The sequence below is a fragment of the Morone saxatilis genome, unplaced genomic scaffold (assembly GCF_004916995.1).
Source record: "Morone saxatilis isolate NCDOM2014 unplaced genomic scaffold, NCSU_SB_2.0 Contig15, whole genome shotgun sequence".
Classification (NCBI taxonomy): Eukaryota; Metazoa; Chordata; class Actinopteri; family Moronidae; genus Morone; species Morone saxatilis.
The window spans coordinates 8515225-8535982 of NW_023339707.1; the positions used below are offsets into that span (position 1 = coordinate 8515225).

General features: G+C 38.7%; 1 protein-coding gene across 1 annotated transcript; it reads right to left on the reverse strand.

The window, feature by feature from the left end:
• Positions 1-9539: 9539 nt before the first annotated feature.
• On the reverse strand, positions 9540-18382 carry LOC118324962 (NLR family CARD domain-containing protein 3-like). The gene is made up of 6 exons (XM_035657491.1): positions 18207-18382; positions 15832-17629; positions 13160-13336; positions 11829-12005; positions 11040-11086; positions 9540-10713 (listed from the first exon to the last, which is right to left on the reverse strand). The coding sequence occupies exons 1-6, from the start codon at positions 18238-18240 to the stop codon at positions 10187-10189; spliced, it is 2760 nt and encodes a 919-aa protein (XP_035513384.1). The 5' UTR covers positions 18241-18382; the 3' UTR covers positions 9540-10186.
• Between the last annotated feature and the right edge of the window lie 2376 nt (positions 18383-20758).

A 20758-nucleotide genomic window follows, 5' to 3' on the forward strand; every position in this document is an offset into this window, starting at 1 on the left:
CATAACATTTCAAGTGTGGTTGATTTGATGTTTGGTAAAAGAGTCACTGTCTCTTTACTCAATCATGTGCATTTTGCCGTGTTTTCTTGCTCTATTTGCAATCATCCAGCTCCACTGGGCAAGATATTTATGTAAAAATAAAGCAGCTTGTGGAAAGCTGAAATAGTGAAAGCTCATGATGCATTCAAGTGATGGATTTTAAGGAACTGGTTGTGCAAACTTTATAAAATTATAATGTTACACTGCAAACAACACAAGTATTTTTTCCAGGATGTAGGAGGCAAGGTGGAGTGCACACTGTCACTGCTTCCACAGTGGTTCTCACAAGGATCTGCCTGCCTTCACTGACTTTGCCATGTGTGTTTTTTGTAATATGGTCCATTACTTTGTGCAATTTTGAAATAAGGGGGAGTTGAGACAGGCACTAACTGGTCCATTTCTTGCAACATTGCTTGTGGTAGCTTTATTCCCACAGCACTGCTTCCCAAATTTCTAATTTATTTGCAGTTTTTCAAAGTTTTAGATCACAGAGAGCATTGTGAGCCATTCTCTTAAAAAAACATTACTTTCACTTCAGACGACAGTGTGTATGGCCTTCCTTCACGTGTATGCTCACTGAATGCAGTGCTGTAATTAGAAACACCTCTGATGGTATGATAAGCAACACCACCTCTGAAAATGTGCAAAAAAATAAAACCTTATTGAAGTCGATGGTAATATTTTGTGCTGGACATGAGTTGGTGTTGATTTTGGCCTTCTCTTGCACTTCACTGTCTGTCAAATTCTTGCTGGAATGAGTTGAGCCTGAACAACCTTTATCCTACAGATCTCTATAATTTAATCAAACCATCCATTTCCAAGAAACTGGTCTTCAGCTGAGGCTGCAGCTGTCATGACTCTGACCTCTGCACTAACCTGTTACATATAAAATACAAAAACAGCTGAGGAGACAAACGGGGAGAAAAGGTTGAAAAGATGAACATAGACAGAAAGAGACCAAAAAGAGACAGATGAAGAGACAGAGACAGAGCACTGTCGATGGTATATTGAATCTAGAGGTCCCAATGGAATAGGAAAGAGGGTTCTGAAGGCGCTGACCCTCAACACTGTTCTTCCACACTGCTTCACTTCTTCTGATTTATCACCCCATCATCCATCTTTCCACAGCAGAGGAGGAGAAAATAGGTAACAGTGAAACAAAACAGAAGAGGAAGGAAAATCTTACAGAAAGAAGGAAACATTAAAGCTGAAAGAAGAAGAAGGACGAGAGCACTGAAAAATTAGAGTGACACTTAATTGTAATGTATCTGTTGTAGTCGAGTCTGTCAATGAAGTTTGAATTTGTGTTGGTGGTGTCACTGCTAACACAGATTTCTAAACAAACAGCTGTTAATGCATCAAGGCACATTCCTCCAGACTGCCAAAAGGAGAAAGTTCAGGGAAAGTAAGTACAGAGTTTGAATAATGAATAACAAAACAGATGTTTAGTCACAAAAAAGTTAAAATTTTACTTAAATAAGAACCTGATATTGTTAAATAAATTAAATTCATTGGAATTAGAATCACGATATTTATCATGGCAAGTTGGGGAGAAGATCATAAGAGGAGGGCAAGAAAAAAAAGGGGGTGAACATTGGAAAGAAAATGGATGAAAAAGTCAAAAAAATCCACAGGGTGAGAAAGAAGAGATGAAGGCAGGAGGGAGGGATGAAAAGAAATGAGGACAGCGCTCAGGGACCAGCAGCCGTTTCAGAGGTGATAAATGTTGTTTTGACACGTGTGTATCCACAGGCCCGAAGGTCACAGTTTAACAGAGGGAATGAGGGTCAGTTTAAAGTCTGGGTCAAGTCAAATATGATTCCCTAAGTGACGGGTTTGGAATTTAAATGTATGGGTCAGTGTAGCTCGATAGGTGAAGCATGGCATGAGAGTAAAAACAGTTAAGGTTTTTGGGTTTGATTACCTGGCGGGTCACATTTAGCAAAACGAGCATAGTGGCTGTAAAGTAAGATAATGTGGAAAAAGACATCCACCAGAGGGAAAGGAGGAAGGGAATACATGTAAGATACATACACAGAAAACAAATAATTTAAACAAAGAAAATAAATCTTTTTTTTATAAGTAAGTTGTTGGACATATACAAATAAAACTAAGCAAGATAGATATTTAAAATATATTTATAGACACATGAGAATAAGGAAGGTTGACAGGAAGAGAGGTAAAGCAAAGTAAAGAAAGGAGAGAACATATGCAGTTAAAAAATGTGAAAGAAGTAAACAGTTTTACAAAAAGGAAAGAAGGGAAAATATGTTTGTCATCATTTGTTTTTACTGGTCACTATCAGCCTCCATTATAACTGTGTTAATTAAATGCTTATTGTTGTTGCACTTTTGACCAGCAGACACAGACGCCAACTCACACACACACACACACACAAAATCTGGAACCAATTACTGTTTACCTGCAGGCTGCAGGCGGCTGTCATGAAACACACTGTTTGGACACGGGTAATCAACACTACTCTGCCTGTGTGCGTGAGGGAGAGAGGGAGGGAGGAAGAGAGAGAGAGGCAAAGAAGGAAGGAGTCTCCACCATGCACAGCAGTGGCCATGGAAAGACACTGTAATTGTTAAGTCTGATGTAAGCTACCTGCAGGAAACACATAAAGTGGAAAGTGTGTGATTCCCCACGTCACAAACACACATGTCTTGACCTTGACTTTACAATACACAGCCCTGCTAATGTAAATAAGGTTATATCATGTCCGACCACGGGGGAGATGGAACAGATTACTGAGACAGAGCGCACGCTACGAGACTCTGACACCAGTCCAACATGTCAGGACCACATAGATTGGTGGATTGTTCTTTGTCTCCAAACAAATTTATTTTGGTCTGCTCTCCGATATTGTCTGTGCTCTTGGCTTGTATTTCGGCCAAAGGCTAACAAAAATAAGCTCAAAGAATTGCATCAGAATCACAACATGCACTCTCTCCATTCTCTTATGTATCAGGTTTAAAACCACTTTTGGACTGTCCGCCCACTATTTTGGTTTTACTCAAGTTTGCCCTGTCTCTGTCTCTGACTTTGCCTTGGAACTTAGTTTTGGCTGAAACCTGACTGCACAAATAATATTGGCTCATCCTGAAATCAACAACGGGTGATTGCAGTTCAAGATCACACACATCATGTCTGCCTGGAGCAGTTGGAACAGAGAGGGGGGTAAAGCTCTTCAAATCAATTACACTTTACTTATTACAGGTTTAAAGATAACCACACTAGGTTACTAATCTGTCAAAAAGTAGTTTGTTAGTTTTGTTAGGATACTCAAAGGCCATCACAGCCATACGTCGCTTTCTCCGCATTCAAGTTTTGCAAATAGAAAACAAGACATTTTGGAGGTATTTGCTGGCAATCAACTCCTAGCTTAGCCCCAGTGACCACATGCAGCACTGAAAATTAGTTTTCACCTTCCAACTCAAGCTTAGAAGACACCACATGTAATTAAGACAACTCTGAAATCACCAGAAAGCATATTTTTGCTCTTTTGACAGATACTAGCGATCTCCTGATCTGGGTAATAGTCTCTTTTATGTGGAGTCAATTACAATGTATGTATGTAATGTAAACCTTCGGCACTGCAATCAAATATTAAATCAAAATCCAAAAATTGCCTAAATACTTCAAAGCAAAACGAATATGTTTTATTGCTCTCAAATACAATTTATTTGACTGCACATTAACAAACAAAAAAGATTAGACGCCGTGACTCCAGTCCTGCACCACATCCACATCTTGGACCAGTCTCTGCAGTGACACACAGAGACAACATTGAGACACCTGTCTAGTGTGTATTAGATAACATAATAGTTTGACTACATGAGCAGAATTCATAATGCACCATCTCCAGAGCAGCTGCATTGCTGATTTTAGAGGAGGGAGGAGAAATTAAACTTTCTTAAAGGATCAAGAGTAGCATATTATTATTAATCTAGACAACTCTTTTAAAAACCTCACATACAAATGTCAATATTCACATCAGTTTTCATCTAAATACATAACAACATAACTGGGGCTGAACCTGGTCCAAATCTGATCAAAGCTTTCACTGTACATTTGCATTGTTTAGGAAAACCATGCAGCATGTCTTTCTTCACCATTTTTCTCCACAGTGACAGAGACATAACTTTACAATGAGCTCTTCCAGGGTTTCCTGTCCTTGGCAAGACTGTATGCTACATCTGTCCCCAAGAGACACTCGGATATCCAGATGAAACGTACCCAGTCACAACAAAGAGAATCAGACAAGCTAAGCACAAAATATATGCATAAATATGACACTGCTGCACACATATGAGACTTCATAATGTCCTTGCTGCCCAAATACAACCTTCCTACGAGTCAACATAGTTTTAGTCTTTATGTATACGCTTGAGATCTCATCATGACATGCGTGTCTTATAAATGGGTTCCTTCCCCTGTTTTTGTCATAGCATCTTATTAATCACAACATCCCTGCTGTTCTTTACCTCCCATTCCCAGCCACCTCCACCAGCCCTGCAGTGACTTCGTTTTTCCAGCCATCACTCAGATCACCTGTTCCTCACCCCTCATTACACCTGCAACCCTTGCCTTTGCCTCTACTTTTTTTTTTGCCTGCTGTAAATAAACTTGTCTGATTCTACACCTGAGTTGTGCATTTTGAGTCCCCAGCTGTTTACTGAGGCTTGACAGGTTTTGCTTGTTTTTATCAACCCAAAGCCTTAAAAAATACATACTCTTTAATTCCCCTGTGTTTATTTCTCACTTATTCTCAATTACTGATCAACTGTGATTTGCAATATCATTGTCATTTAAAAAAAAGGACTTGAAAAGCCCTGACGGAAACAATCGATGCACAATTTCAATTTTACTGATTTTACTGCATAATGTATCTTTTTTCATAAGTAAATAGTTGTTTTAAAAATAGACTGAAGTCAGTGACCTTGTTAGTGGTTAAGAAATCTGTTGCAAAATGTCACAAATATATTTCATCAAATATTGTATTTTTATGAACAATATAATGTGTAAATGTCCTACAAAAAACAGTGTTTGGAAAAAGTTTTTTTTTTAAAAATTATTTCTTGTCGATAAAAGACATTTAAATATGTTTGCTGTGGGGATTGTTCACAACAACAACGCATTTTACATTTTTTTCTTTCCCATACATGTAATAGTGTGCATGTGTGACAGGAATGGTCATATATCCTTCAACACTCCCTGCCTCTCTTCTCCATCCTGACTGTCTGCACTCTGTCTCTCAGCAAGCGTGTGTGTGTGTGTGTTGAGGGGAGAGAGAGAGAGAAAACAGGCTGATGGTGGATCATAAATAAAAGGTCACTGCTGTATGTTCTTAGTGTGTGCCTCACATGAAAGGGGGAGCCAATACATGGAAACACATGTTGGCTCTGTGATAACCTCTGTCATAAATTTACAAAGAAAACAGGATGCAAAAGAAGTATGAAAGAGAAGGAGAGGGAGACAATGAATGAGATGAAAGAAAGAAATGCAGCAATAGCATTATGAATCAATCTTAATTTAGATCATTCCAGACTTTAAATATGTCGGATGAGCCTATAAAAACCCACCAGTGGAAGAAATTGAAGTGGGTCATATAACAAACAGACACAGACAGGCTTCCCCACTCATGTGTCTGACAGCAGATAAATGAGGAAATAGAGACATATTAGATCAGAAGCTTTCAGTAGAACACAGTAGATTACAATAGAAAGAGGAAAGCAGAGGCAGAAAAGATTTATTTGCTCTGTCAACTCTTTTCTGATCCTTTAAGTGCCTCTCTGGCTTCAACCCAAATTCAAAATCACAACTGTGCGCACACACACACAACTGTCAGCCATGCACAGTCCATCCCATGATCTGTCTATGAGGATAAGGTGTCATGTGCGTTCCAGATACTCTTACTCTCTTTGTTTATTCAAGTGGATCTTTAAGTTTGAATATTTTGGTATAACTGGTTTGCAATGTTTAAGGACAAAGGAGAGGAGTTCAGATATCTAGAAAGAGCTCATAGTAGAACTGCAGCTCCTGTGCATTAAAAAGGAGCCAGTGAATGTGGTTTAGCTTCTGATTGGGATGCCTTCACGAGGGCTCCCTGTGGCTGAAAAGAGGAGACTCTGGGGGCCACTAAGAACATGTTGGAGGGACTAATATGCCATATGGCCTGGGAACCCCTCAGGGTTCCTCAGATAGAGCTGCAGAATGTTGCTGAGATAACGTGGCAAGTAGGAGCCACTGGCTACAATACATCTTACAACCTTAACCCCGACATCTGTTCCATTGTCTCAACAGGACAGTGAAAACATGGTGGCATAGATATAGATCCTCTTAAAGAACACAGTGCTGCTTAATGATGAGCTAAACCATCGTTGTGTATTCTAACATGCTTATATTTCTCTTTTACTAACCGTGAACGAATAGCTGCTGGTGGTAAGGTGCGTGATGTTAACCACCATTGTTGGTTTAGATTGTAGTTGACAGGTGATCAATACAGACGCTCACTAATGAGCAAATATAGACGAATTAGACAGTGAGAGAGAGGAGGCTGATCTTATTACCGATTATGTCTTATTACATCTCATCAAGCATTTCATCTTTGTCCTGAACAACATAAAAGACTAAACCCAAAGAAAATGGTTGGTTTGAGTTGGATTTCCTGACTCAGACTTTGTTTTAGGGTTAATATTACAAGTAAATTCAGATTTAAAGATTGGGGTACAGGACTTATGTTAGGAAATGCCTGTTAGTGAGGGTTCTCATAAATAGACGTTTGTACACCTAATAAAACATACAAATGTTTTAATAGAAGGTGTTCTAATGTTCTTTCTCCCTCTCTCTCTTTATCCCTTCCTATCTTACCCCATCGGCTCTCATCTAATCACTGAAGTACCAAAGGGGGGGTGACCTCATCACCCCAACGCCATGGTAACGCCCCGCAGCCGTGCACCCTGGGTCCCCGGGATCCTGGGAAGTTGGAGGAATGTGGAATGTGATTGGTCTATGAGAGGTGGAGTGGACGTGCAGGGTGGGAACAACCACCTGAGGATGGATGGATTAAATGACATCTTGAATACACACACACACAATAACACGACTCAGATGTACAAACTGTGCTAATACAAATCACACAGACACACAGGCAAACACAAAATATGTTACTTCTTTTGGCCAAAGTATTAAATGACATAACACTTTGGACCCACACACTCACACACACACACACACACACACACACACAAACATTATTACACAAATGTGATACGTGTAAAGAAGCAGCTATCAGAGTCTAATTCACTTTGTCTGTCCGGGCTGCAGGGCACGGGTTTGGAGTGGTGGAAGTGAAGGGTGCTGAAAGCCCTTATTTTCATTCATTCACACAATGTCAAAGTTGAAATATTTCAAATACTTGTGTTGCACTCGCTTTACTGCGGCTTACTAAATCACAGCACAATTATAGCTTCCTTTTTGAACTGTTAAAGCAGTTCTGATGTGCCTGACGATGTAAATCAAGCGAACCTCACATAGTTGACCCTGCCAGTGAATGGGGTCTACGTCGGGGAACCAAACAGCCGGTTAAAAAGAGACACACAAGAGCAGACAGTAAAATCACAAATCACTGTTCGGAATGAATGTTCAGGTTAATATTTAGAGAGGCTTTAAAGTTTAAATATTTAGTTTAGACTCGAAGAGAGAAAAGAGAGAGAAGTCACGAAGAGACAGTCAGCTGTGAAGGAAAGTAAATCAGTTCTACAGCCAGCTTTGAGACTTCTGCACACTATCTTTACAAGGACCAAGTTTGAGGCTTCTAAGAGTGAAGACATTTTGAAGAAGCAAGGATATTCTGGACAATCATTATTACTCTGCATGGCTTTTTGAAGGTTAGAACTTGGTTATGGTTAAGGTAAGCTTACATTTTGGGTTTAAGATCATGCAAAGGGTTTGGACCATGGGGTAGGATAAGGGTAGATGATTAAAGAACCCGAAAACTTCCTGGAAAAACTGTTGCTTTCTATAAAACAGTGCATCTTCTTGTATTTCTTGTAGGTGTATTTTAAACACATGGCCTATATACGTCTACATACAAAACATGTGAGATTGCGGTAATGCAGATCAGGTAGCACATTGTAATTGTGCTTATAAAATCATGCTTGCATTTTTACCTACTCAAACCACCTTTCATTGCAAATGATGGCACAAAGAGCAGTTCTTATGGTTTAAGTTGGCTGCACGCACAGATCTATCCGACAACTCTGTCATGTACCTTAAGATTTGCTTTCACTTTTTTCATTTTGATTTATTTACAGTTTCTAACTAAAGTTCTAAAGCAGTGACATTCATACACGCACAAAGTCCCTTGTCTCCATTCAGCACACCCACACAAACACTCATTCATTCAGCTCATGGCTTGCTGTCTAATCAAAACAAATCTTCAGGGACAGAGGCAGAGCGAGACAGAAAGAGCGTGAGGCGCTCTGAATGTGTTGTCAATTAGCAGCAGCAGATCAATGGTACTGAGAGAAAGAAGCTGAACCACGAAAGATCCTGAATGAATCAAACAGGTCTGTTGTTTTTATGAGGTCTCTGATGTGGACCCAGAACTAAATGTTCAATTGTTGGTTTTTCAGCCTCTTCAAAGATTTGGTCAAGAATTAGGTTTATAGAGACACTGAGGCAGCTTGTGCAAAGAGGCCTTCAGTTTGCTGGTTGCTACATTGTCCCCGACGTCTCCTTTCAGTGCACATTTTCCCCTCCTTTTGCTCCAGCTTTCATTCCGGCCTGTCCTTCATGGGTGTAATTCATTACCGCCTACATTCAGATGCTCACACACACTTGCACGCACATGCATTCTGCTGTGAAAGAAAGAGAGGCATGAATAAATGAAATGTGGCATTAAATGTTATATAAACACTGTGTGTTAAAGTCTGTGTCTTATAGGAATCATGTATAGTTATACTACTAGTTTACTACTTTCGTAATCTGTACATCTATTTTTAAGTACACATGTTTATAGCAGTATGTGAATTGGCCTCCAGGACAACAACCAGAGTTTCTTATTTGAGCTGAAATTATAAAATAATGTTAAGGATATTTAACATTTAGTTTCTCAATGTTTAGTTTTGAGTTAGCTGTGGGAAATTGGAAATTGGCTCCCAATTTATTCGAAGTGGGGTAGGTGGGGTATCTACAGAATGAACACTGCAAGCTGTGTTCACCCTAACCCAGGGCACTTTTTCATCTGGATAAAGATGAAGGGAAAGAGAGAAAGACAAACATAAGAAGAAATGGCAGAAAGACAGAGACAAAACCAGGGATGAATTTTAGCAAGGAAACACTGTCCAGGAAAACAAAAACAGGAAATTCTGTTTGAAACACTTGATTGATAAACTTTGGAATATACTGTATCTTAGCACTGAATAAAAACTGTCTTCCATCGCTTACATTGGAGGCATGTTATAGTACACACATACAAGTCAGTTTAGTTAAATAAAAGTAGCTTTATTTCTTCCATCAAGACATTGTACATGCAAAACAACATAAATCACAAAAATCCAAAACTTTTCTCTATCTTTGCATTCATGTCCTGCACCAAATAAGATTTAAAAAATAACAACAGAGTATGGCAGTAGTACAGAGGTTCTCTAATAACAAACTGTGTGTTAGCATACAGATACATACATTATAACATAAAATACATTACATTACAACAGTAAAAAAAAATTAACTTTAAGGAACTCTTGAATACTCATTACTTATTACTATCAGCTCACACAAACACAATATACATTATACACATAAAGAAAAAAGAATGTTGACTATAGCAAGTAAATGTTTTGACAACATGCTGTGAAAATGAGAAATGAGAAACAAGTAAAATATATACTTCAGTTTTAAAAATGAGTTTTCTTTATGACATTATTAACATACATTAACAAATTGGGATTTCTTTCACTTCATGTCGCCATCACAATGTTAATATAAAGACTTACTGTATGAACAGGTAGAAAAACAACATGATGTAGTCATGTTTCACATTATGGTAATAAAATGATGCACGTATACTTTTCTCTAATCTATCAAAATGTCAAGTGGAGCATCGAGTGATCACTACATGATGACATCGCAGAGGGGTTCAGTCTATTTCACACAAAGTCGCAGAGCCGTTCTTAAACCAGAAGCCTGGGAAAAGGGGCTCTGTGAATTTGGCCTCGAAGGTGTGTATGAGGCTCAGCTTTCCAGATGTGACACTGTAATAAGTCACAGTACCACCTTCCCAATCCAGTAACACTGCTATTTTTTCGCAAGGGGGCCCTTCAATACGTCTGGATGTCTGCCCATGTATAGCAGTGTATCCAGTCTTCGAGCAGATCAGACTCCAGGACATCTCATTGCATCCCAGCCCACCACTACTGTCCCATTTTCTGCTCACTCCTCCATACACCACTGCAATGCCAACTGTCCCTTTCCACTCCACTTCCCAGTAGCAGAGGCCTTTCTGACCCTCCTCACATATGACCTGAGACCTCATGAACCGGTCCTCATTTTCAGGTCGTTCCACCTTCTCCTCCACCCTCTTCACAGTTTTTACTTTCCTGTTTCCTTCAGACAAAACAAGCCTCTTGCTTGCTGTGTTTTCATCAAGCTTCAGATCTGCACCATCTGATAGAGAAACAAACATTACATAATTCAGTGCTTGAGTGTCTGTGTTTAGTGTTTTTTGTGCAGTTAAAAGACTATAAAACATTGATGTTGTTTAAATAAAATAGAAACAACATAAATTCAAGATGAAATCTAAAGAAAAGTGAATATGAATTGTTTGAAATGTTGAATTGGATTTGAAAGTTTTACTACTATATGACCAGTTGAGTTTGGGGACAAAGACATATTATTTGACATTCATTTCAAATGTATCAGACATTAGCATAGAGTCAAAGCTTCTACAGAGGTGATAAATTATTGGAAATCATTTCCAGAAAAATACTTACACTTCTTCAGTCCTGGCTTTAACCGATGCTCTCCATCATGGTCCAAACTACAAAAACATGAAGACAGTGTTGTCAGGAACATAAATTTCCACATTGAATACAATTATTTCAAAAGCCTTTTGTAAGTTGTGACTGGATAATTTGACAGAACAGGCCACCTCAGAGCGATATTTGCAACCTGTGATGAGGCGGTCACAAGAAGATAGAGCTTTACTTTAAGTCAAAAAGGTTGGCAACCACTGCGATAGAGTTGTTGATTGCTAAGGCTTGAGACAGACAAGAAGAAGAGCCATAGGTCGGACTCAAACCCATGGGTGCTGCAGCAAGGACTCGCCTTGGTACATTGGGTGTCAGCTCTACTAGGCATTATTCTTTTTTATTTTTTTGCAATGGAAGGCCTGCTAGCTACCTGTAGCTTTTATCAGGCTTGTATAAGCTCACAGTAAGAAGCAAGGTGATTTTCAGCTTATTGGATGGATATCTTTCTTAAGAACGGGGTCATGCTGTACTGATTGTCACAATGGGTTCTCTGTGCATTTACACCTTGCATTACTGTAACATGCATTTTTCCTTCATCCAGATAGTATATCCAGATACAGATTGCATGTTAATGTCAAGTGTAAATGGGGTCACAGTGAGTTTTTTGGCTTTGCACATTTCCTCTTATCAACACCACAAGTGATTATTGAGTGTTTTGGTAGCTTTCCCCTGAGTGTATATATCTAGTCTCAAGTTTAGGAGAATAAGCTATATCACCACAGATGTGCACAAATTGACATCTTAACATACCAGAGTTCCTTCAAGCTCATATTTGGATCCTCTGCTATAGCAGTGAGCTCCGTCTTTCCATTGGCTCCTGGGTGGTTGTAGCGCAGATCCAGCTGTTTCAGGGACGACTTTTTCTCTGACTTAAGAGCTGAGGCCAGGGATAAGCAGCCTTTCTCTGTCACCTGACAACCTGACAACCTGCAGACCACAAAAACATGTACACACACACAAACATGTACACACACACACACACGCCATTGAAATCGTGCAGTATCACAGCTTCAAGTAGAAGTGTAATTGTTATAGTTCCCTGCAGTTTATACCTGATTTACTGATTTAGAAGGATTATTTTGTCTTTTTTGAAGTAATATTATGCGAACAGTCAAGTCAGCCGATGAAACATTTCTTTTCCATGGCCATTGTATTAATGTTAATTGTATCAAGGTTTGACGATCAAATGCTACACTTGATGAACTGACTTCATTATTTTTCTCAAGCATTTTTTGTAAATAAGAAATAAATAATTGACATCAGTGGGCACATTTATCCTGGCTATCTTGGTACAGTTATGATAACACTGTGTTTTATGGGGAGCTGAAAGGAAACTGAATCCAGGTTCTTTTCCAAAGGTAAGAAAACTTACATAAAAATTACACTGTGTATGGTTGACAAACAGTACATATATATTGACAGCATGTTTAGTAACTAGACCAGCTAGCTATCCAGCCTTGTCATTGTGCGCAAATCAATATCAAGATTTTCCTGAACGATAGGACCTAAAGTAGCGAACTGGATAGCAGACAGGATGTAGGAGGATTGCTTATACAAAGTATCAGTTAGTTCAACAGGGGCAGTGTGGGGTCTTGTGTGTTACAGTCGCCATCCTGATAAACAGACAGTTTCACTGGGGAATTAATGGATACCCAGCAACCAATTAGAATCGAGTATTAACCCAGACCAGGATATAAGCCAATTATTTTATTTTTTTCAGAAAGAATGATAAAAGTAATGTTGAATTTGAGATTGCACGGAGTTAGAGAGGCTAGTGGATTGGGTGGATTCCTTGTTGTCTGCTTTTTGCAACTTTATGCAAACATGAGCACATTAACTCCCTAGCAGGGTACTTAAAGAGCGGATGCAAGGACGAGCACTCACTTGCCTTTTTGGGAGTTTTTATTCCATTCTGACATAAATGTACTTTACCAAAACTTTTTCTTCTGTGCTTAATGGATTTTTTTTTGCTCTTTGGAATAACTATACCAAAAACTACTCATAACAACCCACCATTCTTGTTGATGATACTGTGTAGGTTTTCTGTAACTCACAATACAATAAATGTAATGTCCACTTACTTTAGAATCTCTAGCTTACAGTGAAGACTCTTTAGGCCATCAGCAATCATCTGCACACCTGAATCCAGCAGGTCATTATGACTCAGGTCCAGCTGTGTGAGATTAGAGGACGGGGAGCTGAGGACTGAAGACAACAGACTTTTGCAGGATTCTTCAGAGAGCTCGCACCAACTCAACCTGTGAACAAATGTGTTATCAGAAATCAGAAACATCTGCAGTGATGAAGACACAGAGTCACTAGTGGAGTGGCAAAATCATGATTCCTCATTCCTAACACTGTGAAGACAGAAACACAACAGACTGGAAGTGAATCTCAGTTGTTGTTGTGCAGGTTTACTGTGTTTAATACTTTTGGATAATAAGAAGTGAGAATACAGTGAGGTCATTTCTTGTTTTCCTGAATGTATGATCCCCTACTCCAGTCTCATCTGACACTGAGCGTATGCGCGTCTGTCTATCAGTTGTGTTATCTCTGTCCCCCAACTGCTCCTTGATTTGAATATCCTCAATCTTGAGAGCTCTCTTAAAACTATTACTTATCTTTTCATTTACATTAGTAGTCGCATTGCGATTACACCAAATTTACACCAACTGTTATACAATATTCAACCCATCGACAAGAGACTAGAGCCACAAAAGGAAGAAAGGAATGGAAGGGAGCATCCGTCCATTTCAAACCAGATTAAAGAAGACAAGCGGCTCCTTAATTCCTTTGTGGCCCTGGGTCCTGCTGCCTCCTAGGGGAACGGAACTACACCATGCCCTATTCTGAATTAATCACAACACAGGAAGTCAGAAAAACAACATCTAGGACTCCACACCAAAAAATCTCCACTGTCACCTGGACCTTTGTTATGTTGTCAAAATTGGGACAACTGTAACCCACATTGAAATGTAATAAATAGAAGTAATTTATAAAAATGCATAAATAAGTTCACTAAAATGCATTCATGTAAGAATCAATTAATAACTGTTTAACTTTAATTTAATATAAACAGTTAAAAGTATGGCCATAAGGGGCACCCGGTTAGCTCAGTGGGTAGAGCTGGCGACCCATGTACCGAGGCTGAGTCCTTGCTGCAGCGGCCCAGGGTTCGAATCCCCTCTCTCTGCCCCCCTTTCCTGTCTATCTTCAGCTGTCACTATAATAAAGGAAATAAACGCCCCAAAAAAATACACTTTTAAAAAATGGCTGTAAGAAATTCTCATGAACTTCCCCTTTAAGAGACTCGCTGCCGTTTGTTGACATAGCAACAATGAGGCAGAGAGCAGAGAGGAGAAGCAGAAAAATTAACAAGCAAAATACTTTAATGAAGGTTGATTTAGAAGCTGAAAAGTAACACCTGCTTGGTCGGGGTTCATGAGGATTTTATATGAGTAAACCACAGCGCTTTTGGTGAGTTTCAATTCTTTTCGTTGAAGCTTTGTTGCAATATAATGAACGCTAGCGAAGAGATAACAGTGTAACTGGGAAAAGCTATACACATACTGATAAGCAGTTAATATTGTTTGGTTTGTTATATAAAAATCTAAACCAAATAATTTCAAACCTAGGTGAGAAAAAAAAAGGGAAAGTGAGTTCTACTTTACTTTTCTTGTGACTATTCACTGGTTCTATGTGTTATGTGTATTGTCTATGTTAAATTTCAGTAAACTGCCGGCTTTTGTATTTAAAGTACCTGGTCTCTGGTTTCATTTTGTATCATTACCCCACTCCGTTGAACCTAGAACTGGTCCAGTATAATTAAAGGGGTTGTATTAGAGTATACATGTGCTACACAACAGTGGAAAACTGTCTCATTGCTCCCTCCAGCAGCTCAGGTACTCTAGCTAGCCAGCAGGTATGAGTCCTTTGACAAGCAGAAATTCTATCTGCTAGCCAAATATCCTCTATTCTTTATCTATCTATCTATCTATCTATCTATCTATCTATCTATCTATCTTCTCGTGGCTCCCCCATTGTCTCCACCAGATCCTGTGCCTTCGTTCTCTACAGCAGTTAGAATTGGTTTAAAATGTATATGTTAAATTATTGAACATAGTAAAGAATAATTAACTTAATTATAATATATTTAATATAAAATATTAGTTAAAAAGTTATTTGTTTAAGAAAGCCTCCTTCTGAGTACCTTGTAGTATAGTTGGTGCACAATTGACACACATCAGTCATGGTTAAAATATAATTTTTTATGGTGACACACCACAGTCTCGTATGCGTTATGATCCTCTTCAACTCAAGCTATATTTGGAGAAACTGGCATAAAACCTAAAGATAAAAATGGGTTTCTTAGATTGGAATTAAACATTTCAGCACAATCTGATACCAACTGCAGGACATAATGTCACCTTTTAGCAACAGAGCTTCTCCCAACTAATGGCACATTTCACTTTGTGTATCAATAAAACATAGGCCCAACTTGTAGCCTAATCCTAACCACATTGGTCGACAGACAAGGGGCCAAAATGAAGAAGATTTTTACCAGCCTCATCTGGATTGCCAAAACAGGACTTATTGTTGCCCATTATGCTATTTTCCATGGCCATCATGGAAAATGTAAACAGACTTCAGTTTTGAAATAAATATATTTGCTTTTTATGCACTGTAGAGAAAGATAATCAGATCATATTTGCAAGATCATACATGAGACGGCATCATTTCTGAAAGTACTTACAAAGCAGTTTTGGAGACTTTGACCACCGGCATCATTCCCAGCAGAACTTTCTCTGATTTCAGGTACTTTTTCAGGTCAAACACATCAAGCTCCTCATCAGATGTCAGAAGCACAAAGGTCAGAGCTGACCACTGTGAGGGGGTGAAATCTTCAAATGTGTGTGTTTCAGAGTGCAGGTACATTTTCACTTCTGCCACAAGAGAGTTGTCATTCAGCTCATTCAGACAGTGGAAAAGATTGCAGTTTTTATCAGGATCACTGTTTTCATCCCTAATTCTTTCCTTGATGTACTGGATTGTTGCCTTGTTGGTCTCCTCGTTATTTTCTTTTTTTGTCTTTTTCAGAAGCTCTTGCAGTAGATTCTGATTGGTCTCCAGAGAGAGGCCGAGTAAGAAGCGGAGAAACAGATCCCAGTCTCCATTTTTGCTATCTAAAGCCATGTCCACTGCTGTCTTGTAGAAGTCAGATGCAGCAACTGTGGAAGCGGGTTTTGTGAGCAGATTTTCACCTTTGTCACTGAATGTGTGAAAGACATAAAAAGCAGCCAGGAACTCTTGAATGCTCAGATGGACAAAGCAGAACAATTTCTGTTGGGACACCCCACAGCCTTCTCGTTTAATCTGAGTGAATAATCCCGAGAAGACCGCAGTTTCTGTGATGTTAACACCACACTTGTTCAAGTTTTCTTCAGTGAAGAGAAGATTTCCTTCTTCTAGCCCCTGGAAGGCCAGTTCCCCCAGAGATATGACTGTTTCCCGGTTGCTTGTATAGCAGAATGAATCTGTCTCAGAACTCTCACCTGTCTCATCTCCACCATACTTCACATTAGCCTGTCGGCATTGTAACAAAAGGAAGTGTATGTACATGTCAGTCAGAGTCTTGGGCATGGTCCCTTCTTCATTTCTCTTCACAAGGTCTTCCAGAACTTTTGACGTGATCCAACAGAAGACAGGGATGTGACACATGATATAAAGACTCCTTGATTTCTTGACATGTGACAAGATTTTCTCAGCCAGATCTTTATCACTGAATCTCTTCATGAAGTACTTCTCCTTCTGCTCATCATTGAATCCTCGCACCTCTGTAACCCGGTCCACTTTACCAGGAGGGATACCGTTGGATGCTGCAGGTCGGGACGTGATCCAGATTTGAGCTTTAGGAAGCAGGTTTCCTTGGATGAGGTTTGACAGCAGAACATTCAGTGAGGTTGTCTCTCTCACATCCGTGCAACTGTTCCTTTCAGTGAAGTCAAGATCAAGGCGACATTCATCAAAACCATCCAGGACAATCAGAATTCTGTACTTGTCATAGTCTGTTATTTCTGACGTTTCCATAGCTGGAAAAAAAATATTAAGAAGTTTCTCCAAGCTATGGTTTTCCTCTTTTCTCAAATTCATCTCCCGAAAAGAAAGTGGAAACATAAAAAAGATGTCCTCGTTGGCAGTACCCTCAGCCCAGTCCAGCATGTACTTCATTGTAGCAAATGACTTTCCGATGCCTGCCACTCCGATTGTTAGCACAGTTCTAATGGGAATATTTTCTCCAGATGCTGGTTTGAAGATGTCATGATATTTAATTAATGTTTCTTCTGTCACTGGTTTGAACCTTGCGCCTTGAACTTGTCTGGTTTCATGCTGATCATTGACCTCTCCTCTCTCACCCTCTATGATGTAGAGATCTGTGAAAATCTCATTGAGAAGGGCAGAGGTTTTCTGCATATCGATCCCCTCAGACACAAGGGTAAATTGTTCCTTCAGCTGAGATTTGAGTTTCTTTTGACTTACAACATCAGGTTTACCTGTAGGAAAGTAGCAAATGTTATTGTTGACAGAAATAGATAAACTGTGTTTAAATGTCTAGAGTACAATCATAGTGCAGCTCATTAAATCTAAGGTGCATTATTTATTTCAAATGTATGATTATTCATTATAATTACTATTATTCTGTTGTTTTTAAACATGTAAAATTGCATCACATCTGGAGAGGGGTGCCTCGTGATTTCTGTTTATTATTTCTCTTTAGGACTTCAATATTACAATACCGTAAGCCTTGTCCCTCTCATGTGTGTAAAAGGGGCTGGGCAAACATATAAAGGCCTTTCAGTATATAGCAGTCTAGTGTAACACCACCTCTAACTTACGGCATCAATTTGGTTTGATTTCACCGACCTCTCTTTGACATACTGTCTATGTTATTAGAAGCCTTACAAGCAAAAGTGGGTGTTTTTCAGGACTCTTTTTAATTTAATGTCTATTTTGAGTATTTATGCTACCTCATGACCACTGTTTGATTTTAAAACAATGATTAAGACATTTCAGACATGCATGGATTTGGTAGCTTCCCTTGACTGCCTTCATCCACACCCATAATCTTACATCGTCGTTTCTGTTTTCCTTTCGACACAGTCATCAGGCAACTGATTTGCAGCTGATGGTTGAGATGTGATCCAGAGCCGGGCACAAGGAAGCAGATTTCCTCTGATGAGGTTTGTCAACAGCACATCCACTGAAGCTGGCTCGCTGACATCAGTTAAGGTGGTGTTGTCTTTAAAGTCAAGAGGCGGTTTATAAGCATCCAGTCCATCCAAGACAAATAAAACTTTTAACTGCTCAAAGTTCGAGATTACAAATTCATTTGTTTCCTCGAAGAAAGGATTAAGAAGTCCAAGCAAACTGAATTTCTTCTTTTTTATCAAATTAAGCTCGGAGAAGTTAAGTGGAAATATAACTTCATCATCTTTGGCTTTGCCCACGATGGCTTTTGCTGAATCCAAAAGCCATGTTAAAAGCGACCTTTTCTCATTTTTAGCCCACTCTTTTTCAAATTTCTGCACATGGAAGGTTTTTCCAATACCAGCTTCTCCGACAGTCAGCACAATTCTTATTGTTTGTCCCTTTGCAGCTTTGAAGATTTCAGATACTTCATTCACTCGTTTCACAGTTTGTCCATTTTTCACTTCATCGTCAACCTCACTTCTTCTGTCTTCTCTGATGATGTGCTCTGTGTCTTTCTGGTTTGGATGATTTATGTCATCTTGAGTGTTTTCTTTACGAAATCTTTCTTTCAGGGCTGATATCAGCTTCTGCCATCGCTTTGAGGTTTCTGATTGAACAGAACAAAGTTCAGCACATTACTGATGATGAAGGATACAGTATATGTGTCATGAATTATTTACTTTTAGAACATAGCCACCAAAACGTATATATAGTACAACAAAATATGCAAGTAAGACCACAATAAGATTTTTAAGTAGGGTTTTTAAATATTCAAATTGAAACTGAAGCACATTTGTTTGAAGTGAAGCTCAGAAAAGTTTATAAGATGTTTTACATAACATTATAATTTTTTGGATTGCAGCGCTTGCATTATTTCCCAGTCCGACAAAATGACACATGATATGGATCACACAATACTAAATATGAGCAATGAAAATATGTCACTGTCATTGTTTCATACCTCGACATTCAGTCACTTTCTGAATATATTCAGGAGGAATCTTCTCTACTCCTGAAGGTTGAGAGATGATCCAGAGATGAGCAGAGGGAAGCAGTTTCCCCTTGATGAGGTTTGTTAACAGCACATCCATCGAGGCTGGCTCTTCCATGTCAGTCAGTTCTTTGTTGTTTTTAAAATCCAGAGGAAGTTTACATTCTTCCAAGCCATCAAGGACAAACACTACTTTACACTTACAGTCTTTTTCATTGAGGGGATGAAGAAGATCTTTCAAGCTTTGAGCTTCTCTTCTTGAATTGAGCTCCCTGAAATGAAATGACACTATCAAGTCTATGTTGCTGTCGATTTTTCCTTTTGCCCAGTCCACCATGAACCTCCTTGTTTGAAGTGTTTTACCAACACCAGCAACTCCTTTCATTAACACTGTTCGCACTTCTTCTTTCTTTGACTTCTGAAATAATGTTTTGTAGGTTTCTGCTTTATTTTCATCTGTCCTATAGAGTTCTGTGTCAGTTTCATGTTTTTTAAGTTCATCTTCATACTGACTGAGGATTCTCTTCTTCAGGTCTGCTGTGACTTTGTTTTTGACATCTTTGCCTAAAGAAATGATAAACAAAATACAAATAAAGCTAAATATATAATGCCAGCTATAAATACAATGTCACATGATGTGTAGGAATGTAAAGATGTATAGGGAGACTTTTAAATCATGATACAAATATGTGAAGATTCAAATTGGTGAAATGAAAAATGAATTGTAATATTAATGGTGGTTTCACTTAACAAAAGGAAATACACATTGTTTCGCACTGTTATACTCTACCTCAGAAATAAAAAAAAAGATTCTATAATTTGAGAAAAAATTTTTTGTCATAATTTTGTTTTTTTGTTTTTTTTCTCATTTTGTTCAAAATATCATTGGAAAATTGTACTGTAAACCCAGTATCATGAACTGTTCAAATTGTAAATTGAGTATATCGTTACATCCCTAAAAGTGTGTTATACCTGCAGTTAAATCTAACTATGAATTTGCAATGTTTTGTGTTTAATTTGAATTAATTTGTAAAAAATTTATTGATTGCAAAGCTGATAAAGTTTCTGTGTTGTTCCTTGTACCTTTGCTTCCGTCACCTCCATCCTCTAACTGGGCAGGTTCCTTGGAAGTTGAGACTGGTCTCTGTGACTGGGATGGGCTTCAACACGGACAAAATATTTCATGTTCATGTCAATACAGAAAGTACATTTACTGTGACAAAGATGAGTTTGTTTATGTTTGAGGTGAAATGCATTTCCCAAACTTAACTGTTCTGGTTTGTCATTTTCTCATATTGTTACTTTGTCTTTGTCACGCACAAGTAGTTTTTCCAACACTAGCTAAGACTTGAAGTTAAGAGGATCTTTTATGCTCAAGCAGGCTTTAGCACAGATTGATTGCTTTAGCACTGATTTCAGTGACAATATAAAACTGAATCTC

Coding starts and splice junctions, on each gene's coding strand:
- LOC118324962 (XM_035657491.1), bottom strand. CDS start 18,240: ATGACTGTGTCGAAAGGAAAACAGAAACGACGAT. Junction 12,006..13,159: donor TGTAAGCTAGAGATTCTAAA/GTAAGTGGACAT, acceptor TGTGGTCTGCAG/GTTGTCAGGTTGTCAGGTGA. Junction 10,714..11,039: donor AAAGCCAGGACTGAAGAAGT/GTAAGTATTTTT, acceptor TTTCTCTATCAG/ATGGTGCAGATCTGAAGCTT.